This window comes from Chironomus tepperi, unplaced genomic scaffold (assembly GCF_022539635.2).
Source record: "Chironomus tepperi strain 1889 unplaced genomic scaffold, CSIRO-AGI_Ctep_v1 contig_172, whole genome shotgun sequence".
Taxonomy (NCBI): Eukaryota; Metazoa; Arthropoda; class Insecta; order Diptera; family Chironomidae; genus Chironomus; species Chironomus tepperi.
The window spans coordinates 1,031,006-1,055,070 of NW_027226294.1; the positions used below are offsets into that span (position 1 = coordinate 1,031,006).

At 30.0% G+C, this 24,065-nt stretch overlaps 2 protein-coding genes across 6 annotated transcripts in view; both read right to left on the minus strand.

Annotated features, from left to right (window-relative positions):
• Positions 1-17,948, minus strand: part of LOC139088981 (glycine receptor subunit alpha-4-like) — a 39,898-nt gene extending 21,950 nt beyond the window's left edge. For all 4 annotated transcript variants that reach the window (XR_011544266.1, XM_070638359.1, XM_070638358.1 and 1 more), the window contains exons 1-3: positions 17,095-17,948; positions 2,589-3,195; positions 2,418-2,506 (exon numbers count right to left, since the gene is read on the minus strand). Coding sequence is in view for 3 of the 4 variants with exons in the window: in XM_070638359.1 (XP_070494460.1) it covers positions 2,418-2,506; positions 2,589-3,190 (691 nt within the window). In the remaining variant the exon portion in view is untranslated. The remainder of the gene's footprint in view (positions 1-2,417; positions 2,507-2,588; positions 3,196-17,094) is intronic.
• Positions 17,949-20,688: 2,740 nt separating this feature from the next.
• Positions 20,689-24,065, minus strand: part of LOC139088900 (glutamate-gated chloride channel-like) — a 47,321-nt gene continuing 43,944 nt past the window's right edge. The window contains exons 14-15 of one of the 2 annotated variants that reach the window (XM_070638248.1): positions 22,516-22,592; positions 20,689-22,365 (exon numbers count right to left, since the gene is read on the minus strand). In XM_070638248.1, coding sequence (XP_070494349.1) covers positions 22,290-22,365; positions 22,516-22,592 — 153 coding nt within the window. In that variant the 3' untranslated portion in view covers positions 20,689-22,289. The remainder of the gene's footprint in view (positions 22,366-22,515; positions 22,593-24,065) is intronic. The other variant, XM_070638247.1, reaches the window with a different exon arrangement.

The window sequence follows — 24,065 nt, forward strand, 5'->3', positions numbered from 1 at the left end:
CATACTTGAAACCTCTTTGAATCTTTTATAGGTGAGATTATGTATTTATGCTGTCTTAAATCATAATCATAACATTGCACAGCGTTTAGAGCCTCCTTAAATTTCTTCTTCCTCCTCCTTTTGTACTATTTTCTAATTCATATGTGAGGAAATGTGTTTATGTGAATAGAATAATAAATACAAATGATATGTTCATACAGTTGATGCTTACAACTTGTTGTCGATTATCCCTAACAATGGTGTAATTTGGTGAATGAAATTATAGCAAATTGAAGTAAAAATGAGAAGTGATTTTATTTAAATGGAGATGATTATTTGAATGAACCCTTCCTTAATAAGTAAGAATGCTTTCCCAGAAATAAGATAATGCTACTCTAATTCCTGATTCTTAAAGTGTGACAAAATACGGAATATTCACAGGAAAGAGATACATTTGTTCATAATCACATCTGCAGAAGGGCTTTAAAAATCCTTAAGTAATGGATACTTTTACTTCCTTTTTGTACCTTCCTAAATCTATTAATAAAACGGAACAGTAAAAGGGAGGAATTTGTTTAACGATGATACTTTAGGTAATTGTAACCCATATAATAAGAAGACTTGAGGCTCCACTCTATGCTAATTTATGTTATAGTCTATATCTTGTACACTCAATTCTTATCCTTTATTCTCCAACCTTCTCAGAATTAAAGTGAGAAATGGAATGAAAAATTGATGCAAAGATTCAATTTGGCACTTTTACATTTCTACATTCCATTGTTGGCTTTATCTTTTCATATTATAGATACTTCCGTTAGATAAGCATATTTTATGTAAGAAAAGAAAGTGAAAAATTCAATCATAAGAAATTTGAGCAAATGGAAAAGGTATCAGACGTCAGACAAAAAGCTCAATATACAGAGGATATATTGAGAATAGGAAATCGAGATTGAACAAGAAGAATCGAGAGAATGTGAAAAGTGGAAAATATTTTATACTTTTTTGCTGTTTCTCAAAATCTTTTAATTCTTCTTCATGTATATATATATTTTTTAAGTGAGGCAACAGGCTGTATTGTGTGCAGAGATGTGAAATTCTTTTCAAATGATGTTTAAAGAATGGATTTTTGGCTTATGTGTGAATGATGAACAATCATCAAATTGTGAAGTGAATTAATTGTTTAGATACACAATGTACTACTTGATATGGAATACATCCTGATTCACAAATTGGTTAGAATGTGTCGCAATCCGGTTAATCAACCAAAGGTCTCGCTAACATACAAGAATATGATCAATGAGCACCTTAGAGTATCAATGAGTATGCTCACTAGTACCGTAAGGTGATAATTGAGCACATGATTGCATGCATGTCTCTAACTTGGTGCCATGTCAGCCTAGTGCTGAATTTTGAATCAATTAACCGGCTTGTGCTATTCAGGATATGTATAAGATGTATATGTATTTTATTGCGTTCTTTTTAAAATCCTTTTTATTTCCTCTTGTTGAATCAGAGATGAGAAAAAAAGTTTAAAATCTTTTATGTGCTTCATTCTCAATGTGAATGTTTTTTTCTAGCTGAAGGAATTTTCACAAAGGAAATTTTTTCCCTCTCAGGGATTTATTTTTTTATTTCGCTTGATAATCAAGAGTAAATTAAGAGTAAAGAGGAAGGATTAAGTATGTATTACATAAATGAAATGAAGAAATCAAGAAGGTATGCACGCAGAGGTTTTGAATGTAATAAGAAAAAGGGAAAAAAGAGATGTGATTTGGATTACTGCTTTGGATTTAAATTAACTTAATTTTAAAAATCCTTTAAAGGCTTCGAAAGATAAAAGTTAAATTTCGAGAAAAAGTCTAACCATCTGAGTCATCAAAATAAATGGGGAAAATAAGGCTCCATTAACTTGAGTCAATTACAACATTAAATGAAACATGAGTCTCTAGACAAAAATGTTGGTAATTTTTTGGCTTAAATCTTTGAGTTAATTATAAATAATTAGTCATTTAGAGCTGATGAAAGCGTATCTCTTTCATATGTTAAAAACGTCAATTAGGATAAGTCTAAAAAAGAGAAAATCCGATAAGAATCTTTAACTTAATACATCACTCAATTCTATTAAAAGCTCACTGTAATAAAGGATAAGGAATTAAATTTTTTGAGTGACTTCCCTCAAAATAAACCAAGATTAATTCATCCTAAAAGACTATAAAAAGTCGAAAACATTCTACAAGGTATTTCTTTCATCAATACGAAATAAAATGTGAAAATAGATGCTTTAAGTCTTATTATAAGCAGTAAAACAGGAATGAAATTTTCTGTTTAAATGAGTTAGATTTTCTCATAAAGATTGGGTTAAAAGGTACGCAAACCGATGATTTCATATCATAAGAATAAAAACGAGAGCATGAGCATGCAAACTGTAATTAACTTACCGAACACTGGCGGTAACAGTCGTTTATCGTATCTTGAATTTTTTAATAGATGATCGAGAATTTCCTTATCGGATTTTCCATCGGAAAAACTGTTGAGAATTTATTTAATCGGAATATACGATTGATTAGTTTCCTGCTCGTGTTAATTCCCAATAAAGTTCAATAACTTACACAGGATGCGATGCCGCTTCTGTTGATGCTGACGTTGGAGTCGTAAGATAGCATAGAGCTAATATCACACTTGATGCTGCATATAAGCATATTGATTGCCTTACTATATAGTGACTACATGAAAGATTTGAACTAGATGTGGTGTTGGTGGAGCCTGTGGACTTTATTGATGCTGTCGTTGCAAGAGTGCATTGCGCCCTTGCACTCGTTGATGACGTACGTATATTTTCTCGTAATGATTCTGTTCGTTGATCTCCCCTATAAGCTAAAGATGATGCTGATAATGATGATAATTCCTGTTCCTCATTTTCCCTATTATTATTATTATTATTGCGTCCTACGTGATCCTTACCATATTGATTAATCTTAATATCTTTAATTTTACTAATTTTTGAGATCTCATAACTATTTGTCTTCCCATCTTGCACTTGACTATTAGCTTGATGTTTCAGTAATTTAGTTTTAATATACCATTTAAATAAATGGATGATGCTCTTTGGATGCACTTTAGAGCGACTAGAAGAATTTATTAAATCTAATGCATTTTTATTTGTCACTTCATTATTTAATGCGCTGCTTGGTTGACTGCATGTATAACCCATATTATCTGCAAAAGAGTTATAAATTAATGAAGGTACATACAATTTGTTTGGATTAAGACAGTAGTGAACAACCTGTGTGTCGTGGCACATTTGTCCACCACTGGATTAAAAAATAAATTCAGCTTGAGCTTTACGTTTTTTCATGACAAGATTTAATATCCATTAATGTTCAAACTATGTGGCACTTAGATTTAATGACATTTGACATCCATTCATCTTGCAAACTTGATAACATTTTTCTTAGATTTTTATTGGAACAACTTTGTATTCCAGCATAGCGTTTAGCTTTTAAAAGTGTAGACATAAAAAAAAAGAAAACTTGAAATTAAAAATAAGGCAGTAATTGCAATAAAATTGAGTTGAGGAGCATAACAAAGAGGAAAATCATCAACTTTTACAATGAAAAGCAATTTAATCAGTAAAAAATAAAGCGAGGCTTCCATTGTTCGAGTAATTCAACTTTCTCTGCATGAAAGAAAGAATAACAATATTACTGCGTTGCCCCAGAGCCATCAGAGAAAATTAAAATCTCAAAAGATTTAAAAAGTTTTTTTGTGCAATTTCATTTAGCCTCGTTTGCCTGTTTATGCTCCCGAGCTACATAGATGAAGGTACCATATGACTGAGTAGCCCAAATGAACCAGGGCTCGCCACGGAGCTTTTAAGGATCTGCTAAATCTCTTTTATCAGCACCAAATTGAAGCAGCCTATTTTTGACAGCCATGTGGACATCAAACGGAATTGCAGCCACATAGACGCTAAATTAGGGCAGCTCACATTCGGAATCAATAAAAGAGGTTCAGCATAGTATTCTTAGTTCCATTGCGGACCCTTCTTCATTTGTGTCGCTCGGGGCTTTAAACTTTGTAGCAATTAAATGAAATTAAATTTCCGTCAATAAAGCTTTGCAAATCAAAACATAAATAATACTGCAAATTAATTTATATGAAAGGAAGTTTGGAAAGGACCATGGAGAGAAAGTATTTATTTTTGCTCTTTTCGAATGAAGTGGAAGGAAATGAACAGAAAGAGCAAAATTGCTTTTGCACAAAAAGAGAAATTTATTCTAATGAGATAGCGGTCGAAAACCTTTTTTTGTCTGGGAGGTAATTACGCAAAATATGGTTAATAAATTTTTTCGGTACAAAACATTTCTGTTGATGTTCATGCCTTCTTCTATTTTGTTTGATGAAAATTGAAAGGATCCCTTTTTTGGGGGCTGGTCTGCTTTTATCTATATTTTTTTGGTAGACATTAATGAGAGTTACTGTAAACTAAAATAAAGTATCGAAGTTCAAAGTCTATTTTTATGTATTTGAAGACATTTTGGAACATGATCTTGAAATAATATCGTAAATCCTATTTAATACTTTTGGGTAGTGATTTTATTTAATTTTCTAAAAATATCAATTTTTATGTATCGATAATTTTTTGTGGCAAGAACATAACATGACATTGTTATTATGTCAAGGCTTGTAAAGTGATTAATTTTGCTAAAACTTTGTTTTGTGGATGTAGAAATCTAGCCAAATTTAGATTTTTGGATGTTAAACTTATAAATAATAATAACCCACACAAACATGTGAAACCATTTAGCAACAATTAGGTAATAACTGTAGAAACACCGAAACCACATCAGAATTTTATGAAGATTATAAAATTATCCGAGAGCTTTAACTACTAATTTTATTCATCCGAATTTACTTTATTGCAGTTTTAAGCAGCATCAGCAATAGCATCAAAATAAAAACATTCGTTTTTTGTGTGCTAAGCTACGCAATCATCTGTGAAAGTAATAAATTTTCATCTTGTGTATGGGAAATGCCTCTGTGGATTTATTTATTTTATGTTATGCCAAATGGATCTTTCATCAAAATTTATCATAACGCGAACTGCATTACCTCAATAAAAAATAACAAGGGAATACAGCAGTCCGAAAGAATATATCATATATACGATGAGAGAGATGGAGATATACGACATTGTACGTACAAATTTTATTGCACTGCCATAGCCTTCAAGAGATTCTCATTCATTTTATTTATTTATCTTTTTATTAAACCAGAAAATGAAGCTGATTTATTTATGCTGGATGACGAGCCTGAAAATTATGATTTTTATTGGACATCTTTATCCATTAAAATAATTTATTAAATTACTTCCGTGCACGTATTAAGGAACGGCTATTTTATGTTGATAACGATAATAATGATTATGAGGGATCATGACATATAACACAAAACTTTTCAGACATGTACATGCTCGATGGCATTTAGAAATAAATTTGGAACAATTTTCCAGCGAATGTAGGAGTTTTCATGATTTATTCAGTTTCCCTTGTTTATATAAAGTGCTTATTTATTAAACAAGGGTATGGTCGCTTTTATGTTTTGGTGTCCTTCAGAATGGTATGAAGATGAATCATCAATGAAGCAACAGATTTTCATTTATAGACATATTCCTGATATATCAATTTTCATTTCTGTTGCTTGCCATTCTCAAAACAAATTAAATCGACAGGCTTTTGAATAATTCTTAATTTAAAAACTTTTCAACTTTTCTACAAATCCACAAGGAACAACTTTTTTATAGGTAGTTTGAAAGAACATTTTTATTTCTTTGGGGTTGTTCACTTGTTACGTAACACGGAAAATTGACTCATATTTTCCCTTTGATTTGTAAAAGGATCATTATTCTGCTCCTCTTTAACATGGTTTGTGGCGTAATCAGAGCTTGCTTTAGTCGGTAGTTACTAGTCGACTTTTAAACATTTTATACTAAATACTATTAAATTCCATTAAAAATGAGCCCGTACTTCGAGCTCTAGACGTAACAAATTCTCAACCTCTTCTTCCTTTCCCAATAAGAATGTTACCTAATAATGTGAATGAACTCCATCCAATACAACACAGAAAATTCATTTGCTATACAAAGTCATATTAAGTCTTGACAGTGATCGATAATTTCTTTTTTAAGAAAATTATTCAATGATCATGATGTGGATATATTTAGAAATAAGGAAATTTAGAAATTGAAGATGAATTCATAGATTAATGCATGAAAAGCGATCACCATACTTCTTCCACATATATATTAATAAATAAAATATTTATGTATGTTGTACATTTTATTTTATGTCCCCATTCCATTGATATTTTCATTCATCGAAGCTTTTGTATGTTGTTGCTTTATGTCGTTTTGTTCTATCGATTTTTCCGCATTTATTTGTCGATTTTTTTCTATTCATTCCCTTTGAAAGCTTCTTTTTTTTCATTCGTTATGCTCGTTTACCTCACATAGATATTTAGGAATAGCAAGCATGAGAGAAATAAAAAAGAATTGAGAATGAAAAATAGAAAAGGATGAAAAGAAATTCAGTTGTTTCCATCTCTTGTGCATCATACGTTATGAATACCAAAATATGCATATTGAATGTACACAGAGGGGTTGCAAAAGTAGGAAGAACTTCTAGAAACAACATTTAGATAGTAAAATGGTAATGCTATAAAAAAAACTAATCGGAACGAGTGAATGTTGAATGATGGTATTGAATAAATTTATTTGAGCATGTACATTGTAAAGTTTTGAATTTTTCTTGGCATAAGCTTTCAATTTACTCTTTGTTTTATTTTGTTTGCTCATTTTTTTTCCTTTTTCTCTTTTCTTACTTCCTCTCTGATTCTACTATGACCTGTGACAATCTATTTTTATAGCCTGAAAGTGACAATAAAGTCAATGTTACAATAGTGTTTGAAAAAATAAAAATTAAATTTTTTGCTCTCTGTTTTTCTTGTCATATATTCGAATTGGATTAAAATGTAATACGCAAGAGATTCAACATGAATGCTGTAGATAGATTAAATTGTTCTGTACCCAGAGTATTGTCGTAGCAAACAATTGATTACTATTTACAATAAAGAGTAAAACTATTAATCATAAACTTAGTTTATAAAGCTGGATGATCTCTTGATTGAATTTTTATTTTTAGCACTATCTTTGACATGGATAAGGAGGTTTAGTGTGACACAATTTATTGCAAAGCTTTCAAACAAGCAATCAAAAGATTTTGCATCAGCTCGAAAACAGATCACAATGTTTTCTAATCTTTGATTGATCTTAAAGTTTTTGTTGTCTGATATCAAAATTCAATATAATCTAAGACAATTTTGTCTAAAGTTTCTTTGATTCAAGGCAGCTGTAGTGTAGCAGCTCCATAAACAAGCTAGAGATAGAAGACTTAAAACTTGCTATCTCCGAACCCAACCTGTACAAAGAAGATTGCGAGTGGAAGTTAGTAACATAGAACGTTTTTGCAGCAACCTAAGCTACAAGTCGGAGCATGGTTCCAGTAAATAAGTAGCAATTTGACTGGAGAAATTTTTTAAAACACACCTGAGCTTATTGTACGGCATACATACAATATCAAGCAGAACCTAGGTACAGTTCCATATTGAGCAATTGTAGCTCTTTGACAATCTCCGATTACCTCTATCGTCTCCTCGCAATAAATTCGAATTTTTAACATATTGCTTTACTTTCCTTAGATGAATTCAATTTAAAAATGTAGCAGAATGAAACGAAAATGGAAACACAATCAGGTGAAATGCATTTGGTACGATCAAAGTATATACGCTTTGAATTGATTTATTATCCGATTATGTACTTAACGATTTCAATTTGTATTTATTTTTTCTCAAATTGAAACTTTTTTCCCACTTTTTTCCTTAAAAATGTTTTTAAAACATTGAGTAAACAAAGTAAGTTTCAAGCAATTTGCAAAATAGTCACAATGTAGGAATTTCGCAAATATCTAATTATTTAAGTGACGTGGGATGATTGTGAAAGTTATAAATTTGAAAAACACATTTTGTACTAGTCTGGTTCATAAAATATTCCTGTACACAGATATTTCAAAATTTGCATAAATGTCAACATTTATGTGGTACAATTTAAATATCTGTAAAAAATGCAATAAAAGTATTAATATTTACATTTTACAGGATTTACGCTATGATAGAATAAACGATGCGAATATTTATTTAAAATTTCATTTTTGAGTTGTTATGGAAATTTTTTATGGAAATTGTGACAGCTGAAACTATGATTTTATTGTTGAAGAGGAATTTGGATGTCATGTGTCCATCAAGTCTTGATCATAGAATGTAAATAGTAGTCTAGAGTTGAATAAAATCTTTCGACACTTACAAAAGAATTTCAAGGTCATTTCAACTAAGTTTAATTTATCTCAAAGCATATTCATAGTTCTTATATACAGAAAATTAAAAATTGACAGCCTTGATTGGTGTTTTCCGACATTTCTTGGTTTTGTTCATCAAGAGACTGCCTCTTCCCTTAACAGACAATGAGCATAATCACTTAAATGAGCATGTTCATGGATATATTGCACAATATACATAATTGAGCATGCTGAATTGTGTAAACATACTTATGACCATGCTCCTTGGCTGTTCAGGATGATTCTATGAATTCGTCCTTACAAATAACATTTATAATTGTGCCTAAATCATTAAAACAACTTCAATTCATTGAACAATACTTAACTAGTTCAATGATTACACTAATCGGATCTACTAACTCCTTTTCATCCATAGTAATTTAATACTTAACTGATAATACTCAAATTATTGATCATGGAAGATTATGTGGCCTTTAGTGTCACATTTAAGTAACCATAATGTGCAACAGTTGTACAGTCGACCTTTTAATCCTTAATCTTTCTCACCAAACATAAATGTGGATTCAATACGACAAACATAATTTACCACAATAAAGTAGGTGAAAATATTTTTTAATTACCGAAATATTTCTCATACATTATTATTATTCATTGTGTATTAAGTTTATTAATATCCCACTTACTTCTTTCCTTTTGACATTTTGAGTATTTCGAACAATTATTTATTTCCGTCATAAATATTAACAAAGTATGAGATAAGGAAAAAGAATTGTTCATTAAAAATTAATGACTGACCTATTGTACACGTGGAATGTCTATTCATAGCTACTTGGGGTGACAAAGTTTTCGGTCTTTGTATTTTGGGAAGTAATTTTAATGAAAATGCTTTCATTTAAGTATAGAAAATTTAAATAAAGAATAGAAACAATGTAAATAAAAGTTTTGGAACCAAAAAGTCAAGCTGAGAGAGTAAAGATTTATTTGTAGAAAAACAAATCTAATTTTAAGGCCCATTAGACATTAAGGATCCATTAAGTGAAGAAGTTTTATCAATATTTGTTCTTTTTTGTGGTTGAAATTTTACGGGTCAATGTCAAAAAAGGATCAAATTACTTAATATTGATGTCAAATAGATTTATTCTGCATTTATTTCAAAGCATGAACAATTTTCCCAATTTGACGATAAGAATTGACTAAAAGATATTAATTGTTCGGTAATAAATTTATACTGAGTTAGCATGCTATTTTCGTAATTCCAAATGACGCCAATTCGCTATTCTAATTGATGTGTCTGAACGAGATATACAATTGGTTAGAAAATGTGAATGAATTTTTGGCAAGTGTGCCAAATTTGATTTTAAGAGAAACTATCGTGAATAAAAGAATCGATTTGATGAAATATGCTGCATTCTATATTAAATGACGTTTGGAAATCTAATTTAGAAACATGAAGGTATTTTGAGAAGAATTTGTGATTACCTATAAATTTGGTAACGGTTCCATTTATTATGTGTAACTGTCAATCTGACTTGAATTTGTTTCATGCCTGAAGAGACAAAGAGCATGCTCATGAGTATAGAAAATTGAATATTTAGTGTGCCAAATTTGTTTTTAAGAGAAAATTGAGAATGAAATATGCTGCATTATATATTAAATGACGTTTGGAAATGATTGAGAATACTCAAGAGCACTTGTTTCATGTTCATGCATGCAAAATTGAGCAGGCCCAAATTAGAAAGCCACTTGGATTTAGGAGTCCATTTGAAATCTGAATCATATATAGTCACATATCCTTCAGTTATGTGTTGCTTGACCTTTATCTTTTGCCATGAATTAATACTCATTGTTTTCTTTTGTCATAACTAAATTTGCTATCTCATGACATATTACTAAATTGTGACACACACATAATTTATGACATACTCTAATAAATGCCCACACATAGTTTAACATTATTTACTCAAAATACTAAGTGTTTTATAATCATTCAAGCTAAAAAACGTAAAAGCACAAGAAGACTTAAGCTTTTTTCTACATAAGTCAATCTAAGGCAAAAACCTTGTAAAGCTGAAGCCCTTCCTAGAACTTGAATCAAAAATGAATCAAAAATTAATACAAATTACTTCTGACAGAAGCTTATTTTTTTACAAAACTGAAATACATAAGTGAATAAGTCAGATCATTTTTGTAAATCTCTCGGGCATATAATCCGAAACCTTTCGTAGAAATTAACACAAAGCATATTGTAGGGAAAAAATTCGGAAAGATTCAATAAGTAAGAAAATTGTTTGGGAAACATTATTCTGCAATATTCAGGATAACATACGAAAATTGAAGCCTGGCTTTGTAGATAAACGAATCGGAAATAATCATCTCATGTAGATAAAGTTTATCCTATGAATGAGGTAAAACAATCTCTTCAGTTGTCTAAAGTTGAAGCAGATCTTAATCGACAAATGTACAAGTTAAATCACGAAATAAATCTTTATAAATGGATAAGAGTGGAAGTTTTCTTGAGAGCCACATTGAACTGACTAAAGAACAGGCAAGCACGTTAACAAGTTCGGAGAAAGAAGAAAAGTTTATTGGCAATGGAATAAAGCTCCTGTGGAGTGTATGTCAATTCACTTCCTGATAAAAAATCATTACTCGTTGTACATAAAATAATCTTAAAAATGTAAATTATGTATACATATTTTTGGAAACATAATAAAAGTGTTTTTATGTATCGCATTAACCCAATTTTCTCTGTTTTTCTTTCATTCTCTGGCGTTGCTGAATTTCTTACACAATCCATTCTTTTCGGTTCGCTCTCTGAATTTTCTGTTAGTCTGTGAACTTTAATGTATCAAACTGAGAAAATATGCTATTCTCTACACATCATGACAGGGATATAATATTTATGGGTTGAAAAATGAAGACAGAAGGAAATGGTAAGAAAATAGCTGTAGGCTGTATGATGTATGACAACGCATTTGCTATATGAATTTAAAATTCAGATTAAATTATATTGGGTTAAGTAAACAGTTTTGATAAGAGGCAGATTTGTAATCAGATGGAAGGCTGGAGTGAGTTTCTCATTCTCATACTAATCAGATATATTGTTGTAAGTAAGCATACAAGTTTAATGTCGTCTTTAGTTCCATAACTATTAATGTGGGAGACCAAATCATTCATTTGGCAAATTTGTTTCATGAGAGGCTGTAAGCTTCATTTTTAGTACTTAATAAGTCCAAAATAAAAAAGATTCCTGCTGATTTTTGGATGATTCTTTGGATCAAACTATATGAGCAATATGGCGTAGGGCGGTAATGAAGGAATGCCAGTTAGATGTCAAAACTGAGAATTTGTACAAGCTTTGTGATACAGCCAGCAACAGAGTCAGATGGAAGGGCTTTTGTCAACCATTTTTAGCAATAGGCTCCAAGACTGAGCATGGTTCCAGAAAGTAGTAAGTAAGTATATTAGGTTGTCTACTCAGGTAAGATGCCAAGAAGACAAGCTCATGCCAAGAATCTTAAAATTACAGCGAGAACAAGGTAGGACAATCTGCAAACATTTACACTACACAAAAATGTGCTAAAAAACTGTTGATGTGAATGTAAGAAAAGAAAAGAAAAGCAGAAATTTCCGAGTGAGAGCGAAACATTTTCGCCAATAAATAATTTATTAGTATGTGCTATGCTATCAAATAAATTTTTTTTCATTGCTCAATCGTCTGAATTTAAAATTTATTCTCCTTATTTCTTATTTTTTTTTGTGAAGATCGAATCAATAAGTGAAGTGTAAAATATATGAGAGGGAAGACATTTTTTGCAGCTTTCGATTTAAATGTTAATAAGCTCAATTGACAGGATACTTATGAAGGAATTTATGAGGTTATTGTCATGGAAATTGTGACAGAATTTATGAAACTCTTGATACTTTACTATTATTGACGTGAAGAGTTAAGTGAGCATTTTTTATTGTTAAGGACATAATGCTTTATGTTAGGAATTATGTATTATCTGACTCGAAAAGTACATATGTAGTAGCTGCTAGGAACAGGGGTGATAGAATTCTTGAAGGGATCGGGTTTTAATTTTTTTTGTATGGATTGTAAGAATTTAGGGAGCTTTTGGAGTTTTTTTTTCATGAAAACCCCTAACAAATTGAAGGAAATTTGGGGGTTCTTGGTTTGAATCCCTGAATTTGCCCATGAACTGGTGATTAAAGAAAAGTAAAAATATTCTCTTAATTTTGTTTGTAAGGACCTTCGGACAATTCTACGTCAAGTCAACCCGAGTCTTCCATTCAAAATTCGAATCGATATCGAGCTCTGCTTGAATATCGAGTTCTGCTGATAAATATTGTAACCCTAGAAGCACAGTTGAATCCGTCAATCGAATGTCTTTTCAATAATTCATAAGAAAATGTATCTTAAATAATCTTCAAATTATTTATTATTTGACAATAAAACTTTACCATGTGTGAAGACATTGTATAGATTTTATTGTATTTTTATTTTGTTTGAGACATTCCTATGCAATAACAAAAGTACGTAATATGAACATTTCAACTTTTTCATGAAAAAAGTTTGTATACTAATGCTATGGCTTTGTTATTGCTAATACGATAGCTGACATATAATTGACATTAAAGTAGGGGTAAATGAATGGATGAATAAAGAAGTGGAAAAATAATTCAATTATGAAATATGAATATGAATATGAAATGGCAATTTATTTTCATTCCATATTGAAATTTCTTATAATGTCATGCAATGCTTGAATGAAAATTCAAAAAAAAAACTTTTTTATACATTTTTATTTGCTTAAGGCTTAACATGAAAGCAGAAAATTCTTGATTTCTTGACAGTAACTTTTTTCAACTTTCTCGTTTTCTTTTAAGCCATAAAAAATATTATTGTTTCTGAAAGAGAATGCTTGATTTTTGATGAGAATATATTAAAATTTTATTTCTAATGTTTTTTGGGGCTAGAGAAAAATTTAAATTCACAAAGCTTTGATGCTAGAATAAAAGGGTTAATGAGAAATCATGATGAACATGAAATATTAAAAAGAAATTACAATACGGATTCAATCTAAATTTTTAAGAAGGTCGTATATCCATAATTTAACAAAGAATCAATTTTACTAGGCATTTGAATAAAATTTGAATCTCCGAAAATAGAAAGGACAACAATTTGAATACAAATTAAGAATTGAACATTTTAATCCTTTGGGTTTACTTTTTGCTTCATGACAATTTCCTATCAATTGTATTTCCAACAAACACCTTCAACAAAAAGGATAAACAAAGTTATTACAAGATTCAAATTTGCAAAGTTGAAAAAAGTTTAGGAATACAGCAAGTTTTGAATGCCTTAGAGGATGTGAGAAATCAACAAGTTTTTGGCCCATCTCATAGAAGGATTTGTAATCAAAATGTTTTTGTACGAAAGGTGTTGATGGGTTCATTCTTGAATGATTGTTATTTTATGGAACGTTAGACTAATTTGCTGCCTTGGAGATTATATGCTGAATCTGATGAGGAGATTAATGAATTAGACACAGTTTTGGTTTGATGCTATAATAATAGGTAGGCATGTTGTACCAAAACACCCTTACAATGCCCATTGGACACATGGAAGCCACTTCCCTGACATAAACAATTTGTATCAGTCGGAATCTCTTAATAAATTATTAAGAATTTTCAAATAAATAAAGTCCTAGGAAGGAAGGAAATGTGACCATATGTAGCGTTTTCCATTTAAATCCGACACTATGTCAGAGTCACGCCAGCTCGGTGCCGGATTTTGAATCGATTAATAGACTATTGTAATTCGTGTTTATGAACAATAGTCGCCAGATATAAAGCACCCCACATATATAACAATAAAGGATAAAAATTAATTTAATTAAACCTTTTAATGGATTCAATCATGTTTATCAACATAAATGCATCATCACATCCTTTGAACTTCATTTATTAAACGCAAATGTATTTCAATTAAAAACAATTAAAACTTAAATAAATTAAAGGCTTTAATTTTATAAAGGATCAATAATTACAATTCATTGGATTAATATTGGTGTGATTTTTGTCAATGAAAATGTTGATATTAATGATGACTCATGGCTATACAGTCAAAACAATTATTTTTGTGAAAAACAGACATCAATTAACTTTTGTAGTTTTATTTGATTTGTGCAGTTAGTTTTAAATAAGAGCTGTAACATTTTGTTGCTTTTGTTATCAAATTGGACGTATTGAAAAAAGCACAATGGAATATCCAAAACCTAAAAATCAATGAAATTCTGACATGAATTGTTATTGAAATTGTAAAATATTTTCCATTATAAATTGCAAATTTTTTTGTTTCCACATTGTTTCACAGAATACCTAAAATGACCACAATATCAAATGTATTATAACATTCATAAAATATAATGCATTTCAATAGAGCATGTAAAATTTAATCCTTTGTAGATTTAGTATGAATAGAAGAGATGAATACATAAAGATTTGTTAACGAACAGGAATTTTCATAAAAGAATGCTTTTAACAAATATTGGATAATATTTCGGATTATTTGATAGCTATAGAAAATTTATGCAATACCAATAGACTGGATCATTCAGGTAGGGTTCATATAAATTTTTAATTAAAATTTCGAAATACACAGTTTATATTTCTTACAACTAAAGGATTTACAGAGTTTAGAGTTGAATAGATATTTGATGTAAATTCTAGAATATCTTTGGATAATGAACGTTTTAGGCAGTTCATTAAAATAATTTTAGTTTTACTTAAGGACTGACAATTTACATATTTATGCAAGAAGTTAATTTTGAACTTTAAAGGCTCCTCTAAACCTCTTTTCTTCTTGTTCCAAATGGAAGGCGTCTAAATTTGTGTCACTTTCTTCACTTGTGTCGGTCGGGAATATTTGAAAGGATAGGGTTAAAATGTGACGGATTGGAAATAATTAATTAATGATATTATTGTGACTTAGAATATTAAACAAAATTTAAGAAAATTTAGTAAATTTCTCTATCTAGTTCTTGCAACTCTTGAAAATGATTTAATTATCACATTGAAAATACGAAAACTTGTTTACATTTTACGACACAAAACTTTTTATTTTTTTCATAAAACTCATTATTCATAAATGCATATTTACAGCACAGAAAAAGTTTTTAATTATATCAAAACCTTAAATTTTTCTCACCCAATTAAACAAGTTGACATAGCGTTATATGCAAATTTGTTAAATTTAAAATCTAGATGTAAAATGTAAAATTATTATTTTGTGTCTCATTAACGTTGTAAATTTTAACAACATTGTGAAAATGTTGGAGTAGTTTGATCTATGAAATGAAATTTAAGTTTTGGAAGTCACATCAATAAGTAAATATTATTTTAGAAATTCTTAGGATTACACAGTTAAGAATGACTCTTTTGTTCTCTTTAATGCAAGAAATAATAAGGCTTTGGCATATGCTGGAAGCTGTCGATAGAGATAGTATTGCACTTGGTATCGGAAATTGGCAAGTGGAAGCTAGCGATAGAGCCAGCTTCAGGCGACTCCTGTGGAAGGTCATGGATCACAATTGATCTGTACGACCAGTGAAGTAAGTAAGTAAGTTGGTATATGCTGAGGGACCTATTTGCGATCCATTCAAAAATTCTTTCCCTCCTCCCTCCGAAAAGTTTCAAGTTACTCTCCTGTCATGCGGATATCATAACCAAGTTGTTAGCTTGATTAATAAATGACAAGCTTCAAATCCATAGAAAAGTTCAAAATGAAAAACACATAGTTGCTAATCAATATCAATCACTTCAAACTAGATATTTTGATCCACTAAATTAATGAAATTTTCCGAAACTTTTTTATTGAGTTCTTTGAGTATCAGTTTCAATGTCATCCTAGTCGTAAGCACAAATTTAAAAATTAAGCTTTTAACACCATCCTTGAATAATCCTTGGATTTTTTGAGAATTTCAAGAAGATATCAAAGGATTACTTTTAATCTCACCAAAAGGAATCGGATGAATATTCTAGGGATGAAAATAAAATTGTAGGTATGTAGTTTGGCTTTAATGATCATAATACAGAGATCACTTTTATCCACATCCTGTACGCACAAAAATTATGTCCATTTGCATAACTGCTGATTGAAATGTATGAATTATTAATCTTGATAATGGAAATGTTGAAAAATCACATAAATTGAAATGGCAAATGAAAACTTTTAAAATTGGAAAATTCAACATAATGAAAATTTCACTATCAAAAAGTTTAATAACATATCCATAAAATTTTATACGACAGTAAAGGCTGCATAAAACTAATTTATATATTAAATAGAAATTGAAATTTTAATGAAGAACAGCAACAGCAATGCATAGTTGTGGTAGCAAATGTCATTAAAATTTAGAATCAACATAATTAGAAATGAGCATTCTAAATAACATGATGGAATTCCATTATAATGGAAGTAATATAGATTTTTCCATGTAATTAGAAACCAAAACTTGCGGTTCCAAAAATCCACATAATAATTTTTCGCTAGTTTTCCATTTCAAATCTAGCTGGTTTGGTCGTGGAATTTTCACAGTCGTAATAAAACTCAAGCTGAATTTGTTTATTGGGCTATTTTTTTTTTTTTGGTATAAAATAGTCACTTAGGTATGTCCCGTCATACAAATAATCACGCACTTACATTCATAATATCCCCCTCGAAAGTGGCCTTTGTTTCTCAATAATCCATAAAGAAATGCTCATCAAGAAGTCGTTTATTCAACTCTCTTTGAATCATTCATCCGAATCATGAAGTAAGACTTATGCCACAGTCGTAGAACCGAAACAAAAATATAATATCGGTATGTATATAAAATATGAAATTATGAATATTATACTTTCACAATTCTATCACAACACGAAAGAACATTGTGTGTTCCTTCAATAAACTATTGATTTTCTTTGCTACTTTTTGTTCCTTTTTGGTTGTGTTTTCGACCTTTGCACGATTCAACTAACTTAAATTTTTTTGCTTCTTCCTTTTTTTCTCTATTTTTTTGTGTACTGACTTTTAATTCATTTTACGATCAGCACAAACAGAAATGATTTTCATTTCATTATGGGGAAATAATAACAAAAAAAAAATCACATTACATCTAATTGTTGTATTATTTGCCACACTAGCACATCATTAGTTAGCTATCACAAAAACAAAAAAAATATGAAATAAATATTTATTTATTTGTCTCGCGCGAGATTCACGGACGAAGCGATTGAGAAATTTAATTTCTTTTCTTAATATAAAAATTTCATCTCACTCTATCTCACTCTCTCACATACTTGACTATTTCCTCATCATATTAGTATTATTATATTTTTTTTTTTCGTGTATGCACTTCCTTTACTTTTTCACTTAATATCTATATGATTTTTTTTTCACTTGAAATGCACACAGAAAAAATCAAAAAAATCCACACAGTGAAAATATATTATTTTTTCTGAATTTTAAATGACTTTCTTGAAACCGCAGCGCGCTTCCTTTCTTAATGTTTATCGTTCAAATATCCGCAGCAGACTGAGTGCACTTTCTTGCGGACACTCACCGTTGGAAAAATTAAGTAAGAAAATTTTTTTCATTCCCTCTTCGTGAGAAGAAAGATTTCGATGAGAGACAATCAAGAGCATGTGCTTTGCTATTGGAAAGTGTTTTGAATTTTACAGACTGATGATTCATCGTATTGATCTACTGAAAAACGAGAATCTATTATCACAAAAAATGGAATTTAATAAAATTTGATGAAATTTTAAAGATTTTTCAATAAAAGTTCATATAAAGCTTTCATTTACTTAAATTAACTTTGAAAAAGCTTGAAAATCGGCAAAATGAAATTTCCGGAAGAGGCGACACTGTCAACAAAAAGGACGATAAGCACGTTGCAGACATGCGCTCTTCATGAATTATTAACTGCATTTCTTCACGAGCAACAAAACAAAACATGCTTTCCATAAAAAAAACGAAAGAAAGAAAATGTGGAAAAAAATTTTCACGCTTTTTTTTTGTTTCAATGTCGTCGACGAATAAATAAAAGGGAACATTTCGATTCTCATTAGGACTCTATTTTATGTGTTGTTGCTTTCCTCACCCTCCGAATTGATAGAACAGGAAAATCTCATGACACGATTTTTTATTAGTTCCATCGACGTATTGGATTATCTCGATCATAAAAAAAAGTTTTTATTTTCCTCTTTTCCGTTCTCAGAATATTAATTTTTCAGCGATTTTTCTCTTTATTCTTAACGATTGAGAAAATTCCTTATGATTTCTCCTTTTGCGATTCCGTTCGTTGACCTGTAGACAGACACACACAAAAAAAAGTCGTCAATGATGATGATGACATGCTTTGACATAGTTGCAAAAAAAGCAAGCTAATAATCATGCACATTATGGCTAGACGTAGACAGTACAATAACTATACTGCTAGTTTTCATGTTTAAGTATGCCTTGGTCAATAATAATTTTTTTCAGACGTTAAGGAATGGTTTATTTGTGATATCTATAGGGTATGTGAGAATTAGAGTAAGCTACAGCTGTCTAGAGAATTAGCCATTACATCGCAGTGTAACCTGAAAGAAGTAATTGACAACAACGATTCAATAGATTTAATTCTTTTATTTCTCATCAGCAATTAAAAGAATAAATACAGCAAATGACAATTTTATTATAAAATTTATTGGAAAATTAATTTGTAGCTCATTAGTGGACATACAGAACTTTTTTTTATTATTACCATCCATTGTTTGCTTTGTAAATGAGTTAAAAATAGCCAAGCGGTAAAGTTGAAACTCCCAATTGGATACTATCAGACTGCTGAAACAAGTGGACGTAGCACAATAATAAAATCATTATTTACCATTGAAGGCGTAGACAGTGAATTTCATGATGAACTCGTTGCGATATAATTTATCTGATTCCAAATTATTTGGACAATAGAATGGTTTTATTTATAGTGTGATTATATCTCTGTGTCTTTTGTCGAATAAATGATGATTGCTTAAGTTTTCAATAGAAAATTTAGTCACGTTCTATTTTAAGTTTCCATTGATGGGATTTAATGTATCTTTTATTTTTGTTGATAATGGGCAAATTCTGGGGCATATCTAAACTGATTTTAGAATGATCATGATTTTTAGGACGATACTACACAATAATACCTTGATAATACCTAAATCCATTTAATATAAAAGTATGATTCAATTTCTTCTTAGATTCTAATTGAGCCATGAATTATAATTCATTTAAATATGGCAACAACGTAGGTAAGCTAACGTAACATAACGATCATTTTGCAAATATTAGTGGAACTGTTTAAGTGCTGTGTTCTGCTGAAACGAGATCCAGGAACCTGTTTTAAAAATAAACAATGACAATCCTCAGAATTTCTGATAGAGACAGTCAATACAAAATGGGGCGGAGCCAAGCAAGTTGGTTAATACAGGGTACAACGAAAGAGCCGGACATAGAACTCCCTCAAACTTCCTGAACATGGTATGTGCATCTTTTAATACAAAATGATCAGAACAAAATTTTTCAAATTAAAACTTCATTTTAAATTTGTAAAACTCTTGAGAAAGATTCCGTTTTTTCAACCCTTAAAGCACCAATTATTAGGTTCATTTACAAATGATGTATTCAATTACCGTCTATCCATGTTATTTTCACAATTTTCCTTACCTTACAACAATCCTTGATTTCTCTATTTCCAAGGATATTACACATCATTAAAGAATGACCCTTAAGCTTTTATAAGTACAAATGGTTTTTGAAACCGAACATACATAATGTTCAAGCCTTTTTGACTGTAATTTAGATTACATCCTGTAATAAAAATTTGTAATGTCCGATGGGGAAATGTTCAATGTAAAATTTTTTTTGTCGGTACAATTCGATGTAATGTAATAAACATGAGTCATACTATCAAGAGTCACATTTACACATTTAATAATATCTAATTTGAATCCAAAGGCAATGGATGGAATATTTTTTGTTAGTCATGGGATAAAGGTAGAAAATAAACACTTACTTTAAATAGCTTTATTATACTTATCGTTATTATCGTCGACAATTTTTATTCACCAAAAAGTAAGTAAATATGCAGGAGGAAATTGAAAATTATTTGTAATTCAATTTCATAAACCTGAAAGTGTAAGCTCATGGAAATTAATTATAAAAATGTTATTTTTGATTGTTGTGTATTAAAAGACGAATAAAAATGGTCGTACAACAGTTATCATTGATATGCTGTTATCATTAATGCAATATTTATTTATTATTTCTTTTTTCAGGAAAAATGAGGAAAAATTATTAACAAAATTGGCATTAGAGTAAAGTTTAGTTAAAGTAGAAGAAATGATTTGCACTTCTGAATATGCTGATGAAATGGAACAAAAACGATATAGCTTTTTTATGTATATTTAGCAGATCCATGCCATGATTATCTATTATTATCAATCTATTTCAAATATTGATCGCAATCATTAATGCAAAATTGTGAAAAGATAAGCCTTTTATAATTATACGATGTTAAATTTGAGTTGAAAATTTATGTCATTGGTCTGATAGCTTCCTCATGATATGAAAATTTAATTAGAATTTTAAAGCCTGATTGTCAATGAATCGTTTGGTAATTAGTAGCAATTGATACTTTCATGATTTCAATTATTTCTGTTGATTACATCTAAAATAAGCTTCTTATTATGTATTGGGCTATTCAATTTTAAGGATGAAAATTTGAATATCGATTGGCTTTTCATCACACTTTGCAAGTGTTTTGCTTAATCATTGTGATAATTGTTTGACAAACTTTTCTACTGCTTTAATTTTAATCTATTTTTTTAAAGTTGAAACAAGCATTTAGTCACCCGAGTGAGACAAATGAAGAAGGCTCAACCGCGATGCTTTTAGAGCTCTGCTTAACCTCTTCTACTAACTTCAAATGGAAACTGCCTATTTTTGGGAGCATTATTGACACCAATCTGAGCCGAGTTCATTTGGTGTTAGTAAAAGAGGTTTGGAGAAGCCTTAAAAGCTCCGTGGCTGAGTCTTCCTCATTTGTATCATTCGAGTCATAATATTGGAGTCATTTAACAAGTAGTTGTAAATTATTGAATTATTTTGTATCTACTGGTATGGTATAATTGTTTTAAGCTTTTGTACAACCTTAGACCCCTTTCAAAAGAAATGCAAACACAATTAGTGAATTTAAAAAAAGCTTATTAGCTCTTCTAAAGAATGACTTGGAAATTTTTCAGTAATATGAAGCCTATTCTCAAACTCTTTTATGAACAGACATTGCAATGAACATTTATTAAATAGAAAATGTGACAGAAGATTCTTTTGTTCCATTTCATCAGAATATAAAGGAAAATTGATTGTTTCGGTTTGCTTTCATTTGATATTTTCGTTTTCTTAATGTGTTTTGTGCACAATAAAATTCCTAAAATGTTTATTTTAAGGATTCTATGTCATTGTCGCTGATGCTGCTGTTGCTGCTTGGTTTAATGTTTATAGATAGAAAAAAAAATGTTTTGGTTCGGAAAATAGAAAATACACATTATATAAGACTAAATTATGTCATTATCCAAAAAGGGAAAATGTATCTGTGGTTCTGCTGGTTTGTCACAAAAAAGTTTCAACGTCTTTCTTCTTCTTTAAATTTTTTACATTTTTATGACCCCCTTTTCTGTGTCATTTCTTCATTTCTTGGTGATTTAACGTATATTTATTTAAAGGAAATACAATATATAATTTTCTTGCTTTGCATTGACGATATAAATTGAATAATAACAAACTTTATCCTCCTTTTCTGCCTTGGCTTTAAAATTGCTTAACCGATAACATCATTCGTTTGCGAAGAACTTTTTGTGTGCAAAGAAAATTATTAAGAACACAGCATAGGCAAGAGGAAACGTTATTCTGAAATGACAATAAGAAGAAAAGTAAAATTTCAATCAATATTGGAATAAATCCAAAGCTGAAGTAAGTAAGAAATGTAAAACAAAAAAATAAGACTTTTCATTTGTCTTTTGAATTATTGAATAATAAATAAAAAAAGTTTCCATTTACCTTGCTATAACATCTATGGTCTTGGCAACGCGAATCGGATGTGGAGGCTCTTTCTTTCGCATTTGTACGAAACATGTCTGGAAATTGAAAATGATCGAATGAAATGAAGAAACGAGGGATCGTTCAGTTATTACGTTCACTTTTTAAGGATGAGGAAGAGGGTCAAAGATTTTGGAATAGCTTAATTTTTGTATGAACAGTTTGCAACGAAGAGAGGATGTAGGAATTCGTTGTTCAAGATTACGTAACAAATGAACGACCCCAAAAAGAAATGTGTATAAATTTTGTATCGCAGCATGGAATAAATTGAATATTGTTCTGTACAAGAGAATTGGCAAACCAGAAAAACTTTTTACTTTTGCGGATTTTTAAGCAAAAAACGAAATACGTATATATGCGATTTATAAAGTAAAACTGCTTCTTACTTCTCAACCTTTTTTTCTTTTCTTTTTTCATTGATAAATTTTCAAACATTTTCCTTTCTTTTTTACTAGCTACAGTTTCATTCTTGTTTCGTCTGCTTTATTTCTGTTGATGTGCATACGTGTGGACTTATGATACATATTTACAAAACCTTAGGGATCAATTTAGCCGGATATAAGTTGAGAAAAATTTAAGGATTTACCAAATATCAAATTCAGCAAAGGAAATATGAAAAAAAGAAAATTGATTTTTATGTAATGTGGTTTTAGGTCACCTTCGCAGTGACTTTTCCTTCTTCATTTGCCATCATTATTTTCTTCTCATATTCCACTACTACTGACGATGTTGATGCTGATCTACTTTATGCTACACGCTCTTTATTGAGTCAACATGACTCATTGAGATTTCAAGGAGATTTTTCTTTTGCTTCTTAGTGCTCACGAAGGAACAAGAAGAAATAGATTTTCTCCGAACTTTGTGTAATATCCATTTTCAATGCTTTTTCATGGAGAGCACTTGAAGATTACATTCATTAAATTAAGGAACAGAATAAAAGTAAATAAATGAAGGAAGCAAATTTCATTTCAAGGTGAATTTTCATATTGACAGAGAATTTTAGTGCAACTAGAAGCTTATTAGTATGTAATCAGAGTAATCTGACAGAAGTCGATTTACGCTGATAATGATTATGACTTTTTTTTAAAGAAAATTCGTGAAGCATGAAGGACTTTAAAATAAGTTTTTCTTTCTTCCCATAAATATCCTCGCAGCATATTTCACTACATGCTGTACATGAAAATAAATGAAAAGGAAGCCAGATATACAACTTATTATTTTGTGCAAACATTTTGAGCAGCTATTTAATTATTTTGGAGAATTCTCGCTTCTACTAGTTACGATGAAGAAGCATGAATTTTAATTTTGAGTTTATTAATAATTTTATAGTCGCGGTTTTATATTCCTTCCTCATTTTGCTGAAGTTTTCGTGAGGTTTATCAAGAAATTTACAATTTTATGAGCTTTACCAAAAATAATTTTACCGAATGCCGTAAAATTAACTTAGACTTCTGCCACACATCAATCTAAGACAGTGGTGTGCACCTTGTGTGCTGCGGCTCAATAGCGTG